The following is a 10,195-nucleotide window of genomic DNA, read 5'->3' on the forward strand; positions in this document are numbered from 1 at the left end:
CCAGCCCACGAGTTGGATTCGCTCAGAGAGTGGACGGCTTCGCCTTGCGTAGCGACGGCTTAATCATACCGTGCCTAATTGAACACCTTGGTCGCCGGCAACATGCATACACCAGAAGAAAGAGCAAAGAGGAAAAAGACCATCAATCAATCTGATTTAATAATCAATCTAATTAGCAGGAAGAAGATTAGATGCATATGCCATAGTCTTGCTCCCTGCTTGACCCTCGTCATGTGATGCACATGCGGATCGATCTGACGCGTGGACTATACAGCCGCATGGATGTAGATTGATCGAGGTGGTCGGCCGGATTGAATTAGACCAAGCGACGTCGACGGAGATCATGCGCCGGCGGCTGGTTGCTGCCGGTCACGCGTAGCTGCTCGCCGATCCGGAAGTCCAAACAGCACACGACCGATCGGCGCGATCTCTCGATCTGGCAGGCGCTCAACGCTCTGATGAGACGCGCCCTCCGTGCTTCTTGCGGCGGTGAATGACGCGCGTGTACGATCCGGTCATGTTGGTGATTGATTCCAACGCACTTTACCGACGGGAATCTCGACGCACCCCTACCTGGCGCGCCAACTGTCGAAACATGAATTCGGCAATAATAAAAGGGGGTAGCGCACGAGACCTAAAAGTGGATGGATGCGAAGACAAAGGATTTAGACAGGTTCAGGCCCTCTCAATGAGAGGTAATACCCTACTCCTGTTTGGGGATTTGAATCCGCCGAGTGTGTATTGATCTGACGATCAGGTTGTCTCATGCCCCCTAGAGGGCCTCCTGCCCACCTTATATAGGGTGGGGGGCAGGATTACAAGATAGAAACCTTAACCAATACGGTATCGGTTTCCTAAATCTACTTTACAATATTATCAAACCAGGACTTTAGGCTGTTCCGTAATATATAAGGAAACGTAATACCCGAGTCATGATCTATTACATATCCCATAGATATAAGTTATCCCCTATGACTAGTCGGATAACCATGCCGTATGGGTATGGGGTACCCATAATATCCACACAGGGTTTCTTGACACAGACACAAAAGCAGAACAATCGAATTGCTCCCTCAGCTCCTCAAAGATGAGGTTTGCGATCGTTGTCTTCCCTAATCCCCCAATTCCAACAATGGAGATGGTCCTTAGATGCTCGGATGCCACATGCCCATCATCTTTCATCAACAGATCGATGAGCTCCTTCTTCGGCTGATCAACCCCAACTAGAGATGACACATCCTGAAAGATGGTAAGAGCTCTTTGGTCTACGGTCGCATTAGCTGTCCTCATCAAACTGATCCCACCATTCATATATCGCGCATTCCTCTCCCCCACTTCTTTGATTTGTGCCTTGAACTCAGCAATCATCTTGGCAATCCGACGCCGGGCCATGGTCTTGGTCAGCAAATTCCTGCATTTGACGATGAACCCATCCGGATTAGCGGATCCGTCGACGACATGGAGCATGAACTCGTCGAGGCTGTCCTCGATGTCGTAGGAGAGCTCCCGCACCTCCCTCGTCCAGGCCTTGTCCTGAGGGTCAGCGTTCCCCTCCTCCGAATCCGACATCCTGAGGAGGAACGCGTGCATGGCGGCGAACTCGTCGGCGAGGAAACTGATCTGGCCGCGCACCCCTTCGAATTCGCCGGCCATGGCGGCGAGCTTCACCAGGACGGACTTGAGTGCCCCGGTGGCCGCGGTCACCAGAAACCCCTCCATATGCTCCTCGACCGTACGCAAAGAAAGATCCTGCGAAACAGAAGCAGAAGCAGATCTAGATCAGCAGGTGGGGAATCAACACGAACCGCAAAAGACGGCGGGGGCGAATGTTGATTGATGGCCGGAGCTCACCGCCGTGATCCTGGGGAAGCTCGGCGGCGAGCTGGAAGAGTTCCACGCAGCAGCAGCAGAGACTGATCAGTGGTCAGTGGAGTGGTGGTCAACTGGTCATAGACGAAGAGGACGAGAACATGTTTGACTCGCAGCAGACGGAGCAGGTGGAGAAGTCGATAGGCCGGGCCCACAGCGAGCCAGCGAGTTGGTTGCTTTGCTCTCTCCATTTCCAAATTTTACTCATCGTTTTTTATTTTTTATTTTTATTTTCTAGCAGTGCAGACCATGGGTTTGAGATGAAATGAATATACTGTGAGTAGAGCCCTATAAGGGCTAATTGAGTTTACGATTTTCTGTTAGCACGTTTTTCAAATACTATTTCTGTCTCATTTTAAGTATAGTTATAGTTTTTATGTCCAACGTTTGATCGTTTATCTTATGTGAAAAAATTATAAAAACAATTAGTCACACATAAAGTATCATCTAATAACAACAAAAATACTAATCGTAATTTTTTTTTCAAAATAAAACGGACGGTCAAACGTTAAACATAAATACAAAACTACAGTCTATCTAGGAAAGCTAAAAACAAAGAGTATGAGTTAGGAAAGCTAAGTGCCAAAATCAGCCTTATTGCACCTGCTCTAATACACTTGTTGATTTCGGCAATCAAAATGTCTTTATTTGTGGGCGAGCATACATAACAACTTCATGCTCCTCTTTAAGTGGACATTTCAAAAAGCTTTTGACTCTATAAAGTGGAACTACATCAACATAGTTTTCCACAAAGATATGATGACTGGGTTGTGGGGTTGTTGACAACTTTCGGTTTTAAGATCCCGCAAAATAGCATCCCCGCAAATGTGATACATCATGCCATGGACCTATTTCAAGGAGACCCACTTTCTATCATCACAGCAATAGACCTATAGCAACGACTGCTATATATCCAAAGCAACGGACCTTGGGCTGATTAGTAATCCTTGAGGAAGGTCGGTGCGTTTCCGAATCTTAATATATGCATATGACTGGCGGTCTTCATCGACCTAAAAACAAGAAGATGTCCAGGCATTGCAAAACTTTGGGCAGGCAACTGGGTTGTGCGCCAACATACAAAAGTCACAGGTTGCCCTATTAGATGCAGTGACATCGGCCTCGATGAGATCCTAGAAAACATCCTAGTGACCAGACCTTTGTTCCCAATGAAATACCTCGGTCTACCATTGTCCATTGGAAGACTGCAGAAAATAGACCATCAAGCTTTGTTCCACAAGTCAATAGGGCGGATGGCGGGATGGCAAGGCAAGAACTTCGGAATGGCTGGCTATCACAACCCGCCCTGGCACCACCTAATAGTGACACCAAAGAGGGTGCGCCATAGGAAATTGGCGTGAACTGAATTCCATGGAACCGCATTGCCAATACCAGTTTCAGTACACAATTATTGGTACTCGTGGTCAACCAAGATATGCATCATTGCAACTTAGGATAACATAAATAGATAATTCCAAATTGCCTTAATCGAGTTTTATCTCTAATTGGCAATGACGGATATTCCAATCTGGGCCCATATCGAACCCAAGTCAGGCCGTATCGGCCACTTGCCATATCGGCTTAGTCAAACTCCGACTCTGTTTCTAGCTGATACGATGCCTAGACGATGCGCAGTCCGACTCCAAATCCAACTCAATTCCGCACAAAATCCACTTCAATCTTGTTCCTTCTTTTCCAATTCTGATGCAAAATTCCGTTGTTAACAGATGGTTAATTTAAAACCGATACCTTCCAAAACCGAGCCGAGTCAAGTGGTGGACTACAAAGTGCACGATGCAATAGGTCATCGAGATTCTTTTTCTCCTCATCCTCTCCGCGATCCCCTCTCTCTCCCCCTATCTCTTCTTCTTCTTCTCCTCCTCTTACCCCTCTCTCTCTATCCACTCTATCTCTCTGGTGATGGAGGTCGGGGAGTGTTGCAGGGGCGGCGTGCTTCCCACGGGGAGGTGGCGGCAAGCGGTGGCGCCCTCTCCTCTGCCAGATCCAGCGGGAGGGGAGGCGGCAGCAGGGTCGCCACAGGAAGGCAGCGCTGTCGACGGTGGGTACCCGTAGACCAGATATAGAGGGTATTGGGGTCCATTGGTACGAGGATCTACATAGTACGACAACAAGCAAACAAAAGACAAGGATTATACTGGTTCAGGCTCCTTGGTAAGTAATAGCCATAATCCAGTTGGTATGGGATTATATGATGAAAACCACAGATTATAAAGGGAATAGCAGAACTCGATGATACCGACGAGACCGTAGTCGAGTTGGTCCCACTAGATCTCCCGGTGGCTTGGCTCCTGCGTGCTCCGGCTCCGTAGGCTGTGGTGGATGTGTTGGTGGTGATATTCGATGCCTTAGGTCCTACCCAGGGGGTATCTTATATACCGCGGGTCACTTGATCTCCAAGTAGGACTCGGAGATATCGGACCCCTCACGATATGGTAAAGACCCAGTCTTGTCCGAGTAGAACTCCTTCAATCCGTAGATACCATCCAAACAACGTATTTAACAACCCCACCCCTCAAACTTCCATTCTTTTCTAACTATTCCAGAAACCAAACACACACAGAGTGGAGGAGAATTTTTTTTTAAAATTACACAGTACAATGCAGACACATCGAATCTTTAACACATACATGGAGCATTAAATATAAATAAAATAAAAAACTAGTTGTACAGTTTGCATGGAAATCACAAGACGAATCTTTTAAGCCTAATTAGTCCATGATTAGCCATAAGTGCTACATAAACCCACATGTGCTAATGATGGATTAATTAGGCTTAATAAATTCGTATCGCGGTTTCTAGGCGAGTTATGAAATTAGTTCTTTTATTCGTATTTGAAAATATCTTTTAATATCCGGTCAATGACAAAAATAAATTTCTTTTCACCAACTAAACTGTTCGTCTCCCCACTAAAATCCCTAACCCCATCGATCCCAGCCAACAATCGAAGCACCGGCGCCGCCGCCTCGTGACCGGCCGGCTGACGGCGGAGAGCGAAGCGGGACCAGCGACGGTGGAGAGCGGCTGGACAACTTTTCCTGCCTCAATGCGCCGCCTCTTTGCCGCCTCGTCCTCTCCTTATCTCCTGTCTTTCGTGGCATCTCCATGGTGGTGGCCATCAGCGCTTGCGCGACGAGTTCATTGCTTTGATTCCGCAGCCAATCGACCTACCTGTAGTGTTTCCCGGTGAGCCCTTCTCTTCTCACGGTAATGTTTGTGCCTTTTGTTGCTACTATATAGATTTTAGGGCATGTTTGGATCAATGCCAAAATATATAGTATTTTTTAGTTTAAATAGTTAGTAATGTGGTGGCTTGGTTTCAAGCCAAAGGTTGGTAATGCCCATGCTCAATTTGACACAATTCTAGAACTTTCTTCACCATAATATAAATTTTGGCTCCTAATTGACATCAATCCAAACACATTCATTTTCAATGTTACCTTACCAAAACATTGCTATTGTAAAAAATTACCTAGATTTTGATTATTTTTTTTGGTATGATAGTAAACCAAACAAGCCTTTATAAAGGATCTGGATTGGGACCAAGTCTGGGTTTTTATTTACACTTCTTGTGTTGTTGATTTCTTTTATAAAAAAAGGCAAATGGGGGAAAACCACGCAATTAATCCATGATGATTTCCAAACACAGAGAAAAGAGGCTCACAGATAGAAACCAGAAACCAATTTCAGGCTTGGATATACTAGTATTCTATATGACTTCATTCCTGACTGATAATACTTACCATCTTATTTATGACTTTGATGCTCTTTGTGATAGATTTCTTCATGGATATCGAAATATGGCTAGCAGCAATATAGTAAATGGCGAGGAGTTGGGTGAACCAGAAAGAAGACCTCTCAACCCTTCTGCCAAGGGTTTCATTATTTCCTTGGGCAAGCACTCTGCCATTTCCCAAGGCACGAAGGATATAGAGAAAAGCAATACTGACACAATGAACAAGTTCATTACTCATTGTAGCGGGAATGGTGCAGAAGATGGGAGGACATCAAGCGGGAATGTCATTTCTGGTTACGAAGGTGTTTGTGGGACAACCTTTGGAGTCATAGACAACAAAGCTGATACAACAGGAGAAATTGTGGATGTTACTGGTTGTGAACTGAGCAGTGGAGACAAAAGAGAGCTTGGCTGCAGGGGTACCACAGCTAATTGTTTACCCAATTGAGGATGGTGTACCCCCTATGGAGATACTCCCATATAGCAGCCATTGTGACGGTTCTATATACAGGGGCACAGATTGCTGGAAAAAAGAGTATCATATTGCTGACCGTAATGAAAGTAAGTGGTCGATCTCTTTTTCTTATTTTTATTCATTATTAGGGCGTTTTCCAAGCTATAGGGTCAACTGATATATTCTCTCCGTAAATCTCGACTTAATTTTTCTTTCCTCTGTTTACTTATAATTTTTGATTGCGGTGCATTGGCATATATAAATGGAAATCTTCTGAAATTAACAACTCATGGTTTCATTGCTTGGTGTGTGCAAAAGCACGAGGCATCTAACGATCATACCTTTAGCAGATTGCAGCCTGTGCTGACATCGCCCTGGGTGTAGGACATCATACTCAAGGTTGTGATCTCACTAGACATTGTATCTCCTATCTATCCAAAGTTTTCTGATTGTCCAGATAACTCCCTAAGCCATTTTTTTGCCTGGAAATTTGTTCAGTTAACTCCAGAATGTTATTGATCTTCTTGTTTCTTATAAAAGCATGTTTTATTTTGAAAATTTGTGAAGTGATAGATGTAATCATGCCCTGTGCTATGGCTTTTCATTCTTTTTGGTGCACACATGTGCATACTAAGTGTTGAACAGGTCTAGCTACACCCTACTATGCAGATAGTCATGGAAATCACGAAAATAATTATAATATAGAATGTGTTGTCTACCATCGGGAAAAGATCAACATAAAAGAGGATTTCTAGAAAACGAAAAAAGAAAATATATTTCATTACGGGGTGAAATGACCTGTCTTGCTAGTTCTGGGAGTATAGTGAACTGAGGAATAGTTTAGGGGGTTATAAAATAAATGAACCTTTTCCCTTCTGGGGTGGTTAGAGATTACTCTCGTTTTAGAGTTCCAGTACATTTGCATGGCATCAAGATGAAAATAACATCATATATGCCAGGTTTTCCAGAGCACATTCCCTCTGCATCATTTGCAGAAGAAAAGCTAGATACAACCGTGCAGTGCAGCTCAGCACAGCAAAACCCCCCTTCCAGCTCATCATCCTCGCACTGCTCTGATTCTTCAGGCTTTCGTTGCTCTCCAGTGAGCAGGAACTCACTGAAAGGTTCTTCACTGATTTAAAACTAATGCCTACATGGACTCCGATCTTGTCAGGTTAGCTATATCTGCGTTCTTTCTACTTTTCTAGTGGAGACAACACACTGGAAGAACAGATGTTGGATAGGTTCCTTGCCTGTACAGAAAAAAAAAAACATGATCAATCCCGGACTCCTGATATGGCTCTCTTTATCCTTGGGATTTCCTAGAAGAAAAATTTTTCAAGGGAGCGGATAGTTTTTCATTTAGATGAGAGGGGAACTTTCCAATGGGACTATGGAATCCTCAAGAAGCATGTTTACATTTTGTATCGCCAGCATTTGTTTATTGTGTTATTTTAATTTTAACAGAACTTGTATTTTTCTGTGAAGCTCGGTGGGAGGCAATGATGTTTTCAAAGCCCACGGATTGCAACATCGACAGCAATGGAATTTGCATGTCACACGGAACTTGTTGTATGTTGCAATTTTTCTCATTAAGGTTGGCTAAAGTACCTGCGGACCATGGTTTGGTGGAGTTGTATGGATACATAGCAGTGCGGGATAGGCTGGATACATTTCTTAATTATTTTGTCAATTTTAGCAGGGATGATCCCATTGTCGTGGAGCAGGCGTGCACATTTATACATGTATGCAATTATTTTATAGTTAATAAGTCTGTTAACATGTTATCATCGGAGCAGGCTCTGGTTTAACCTAGTCTTCTGACAGTAGTTGGATAGTTAGTACTGGGCCGAATATTTGGCCCCATGCTTATCATGCCATTACAAAATCTGGCCCATGACAATAAGCCACTACCTTACAAAGTCTTATATATATTGTGAAATGATGATTTACAACAAAAACAGATCTATACTATGAAACTAAGTATCATGTATTCCAAACAAAATCAAATAGAATAATTCTGGACTCTTGGTTGCTAGCAAGTAAACCTCACAAAACTGAATCATTTGTTTATAGGCATATGAACATGCATAGCATGAATACTAAGTCTTATAGGCACATGAATATATTACATGCTTATTTGATTTAGTACCTGTGATTCAGAACAAAATCAATTTCCCTCTCTAACACCGTTATGTATTTTGTACATTCTGTTTGATACAGGACAAAGTTCTTGGCCATCAATAATAAAACATGTCTTAGATATTCCTTACTTTCATTTGATTCTGTAGGGTATAAAAATATTGCTACAAGTGAAACATCATAAGGGAAGCATTCAGCTTTAGATATTTCTTACTCTTATTTGATTCTGTAGGGTTCTCTCATCCACATGGCTGGCCCTAAGCGAGGGATCCAATTGATCGGCACTAATCTAATCGAATATGACATGAAGATCAAGACTGGTGAATATATATATGAAAATGAAGATCTACAGCTGATCGATGGTGTATCAATCATAGATGACATAGACAACATGGAATTATAGCTCGTTTACATGCCGCATCCATGGTTATTGTGGCGCGATTGACATAGCTGCAATATCACAAGTGAGTCGACCATAGAGGTTGCAATATCACAAGTGCAAAGCAGTTTTGCTATGCGCCTGATCGGTTGTTTTACCAGTGGGTTACATGAAGAAATCCGGCTCTTTGATGGCACTATAGGTGAGTTCCGTACGTGGCTTGAAGTGGCCTGTGGTTGCTGTAGTGATGGGTGCTCAAATGGATTTGAAGTTCAAGGTAGCCACAGACTCATGCATCCCTGCTGAACATTTGCTGTTCCGTCGAGGAGATAGAGACTGATTTTGCATTAATCGCAGTGAAGGTGACTTGGTCGACTTTTAATATGAAAAGTTGGCTCTGTGATGAGTGGGCTAAAAGTGGGGCGGGTTATGCCCCTAACCCAACGGGCTGGCCCGCATCACTAACCATGCCTGCCTTGACTGATGCGGGCCAAAGCGGCAGCCTGCACTAACCCAACGGGCAATGATGTCGCATTGCTCACCATTCCAGTCCAGGGGAAGTCCATATCGCTGCTAGCGAGAGATGATGCATGGCTAGCTCCCTTCGCTCCCCTCAGCTACCATTGTAAGTTTGTAAGTGGATCTTGCTTGGTGGTAGTAAAAAGAATATGGCCATTGCAGCCATGGCCGCCCGAGGAAACGATGACAGCATCGATCTATATGCATTCTTCACGAATCAGCCGGGTTTTTTCAGTGCTTTTGCTTCAGGAGTTCCAAGCACAGGCGGATGCAAAAGCATGACCTGGCGATAATGGCATGGTGTTCGAAGAACGCTAGAGAGCAGGAAGATGACATTTTAGTGTGATAACAAACACAAAAATGTAATGCATGAACGGCAAGGAATGCATCGAATGCATGTCGCAGACAGAATCACACTGATTTTGCCATGAACTTCATCGAACACGGAATAATACAGCAATGAAAGGCTTCGACAGCAGTTCTTGCCTGGTTTTATGTATCATAAAAAAAGCGCTGCATCTGACAGCACTGATGATGGACGTCCATCGTTTTTGCCCTGATTCGTGTAATAACCCAAAAGAGAAGGTCAAAGTGGCTGCTTCAAAGCTCCAGTGTGGAGATCCATTTGCTGCAATTTTGTTGCTTGCCTCAACAAGCGCCATTGAATTCTGTTACTGCCTCACTTAGGAAAGGCCGTAAAAACTTCAATGATAAATCGTACTAGCATATTTCAAACACACTGCAATTACCAACATTGTCCAGAGCACCAAACTTCTCATTGAAACTAAGAGAAAGTCTTGACTAAGTACTACCCCCATCCCATATATTTGAAATTTTTCAGAAATATCCACCCAAAGTGCTTCAGCAAACACAACCAGGGAAAAAACAAAGAGAGAACTTTGTTCCGCAAATCAATAGGCACATTATGAACTCCTAACAGGGTAACCAAGTTCTCTTAAGTAGACTTTGAACGGATGAAATCAAGAATCGTATCATGAACTCAGCAGGATTTCACCTCACCAAACTTGACGTTATACCTTTGGTTCGATCGAAAATGTATTGATCACCCATAAAGGAGCAG

The 10,195-nt window shown here is 43.8% G+C and overlaps 1 protein-coding gene and 1 pseudogene across 1 annotated transcript; one reads left to right on the forward strand and one right to left on the reverse strand.

The window, feature by feature from the left end:
- Positions 1-662: 662 nt before the first annotated feature.
- LOC107282007 (disease resistance protein PIK6-NP-like) lies at positions 663-1,941 on the reverse strand. Its single transcript, XM_015794074.3, has 2 exons — positions 1,852-1,941; positions 663-1,749 (listed from the first exon to the last, which is right to left on the reverse strand). Exon 2 carries the CDS (start codon positions 1,717-1,719, stop codon positions 976-978), a length of 744 nt encoding a protein of 247 aa, XP_015649560.1. The 5' UTR covers positions 1,720-1,749; positions 1,852-1,941; the 3' UTR covers positions 663-975.
- Positions 1,942-4,784: 2,843 nt separating this feature from the next.
- Positions 4,785-9,711, forward strand: LOC107277197 (uncharacterized; annotated as a pseudogene).
- Positions 9,712-10,195: the final 484 nt, after the last annotated feature.

Source organism: Oryza sativa, chromosome 8 (genome assembly GCF_034140825.1).
Source record: "Oryza sativa Japonica Group chromosome 8, ASM3414082v1".
Lineage (NCBI taxonomy): Eukaryota > Viridiplantae > Streptophyta > Magnoliopsida > Poales > Poaceae > Oryza > Oryza sativa.

What these genes read in the sequence shown, in the direction of transcription:
- LOC107282007 (XM_015794074.3), bottom strand. Translation starts at nt 1,719, where the DNA reads ATGGAGGGGTTTCTGGTGACCGCGGCCACCGGGGCACTCAAGTCCGTC.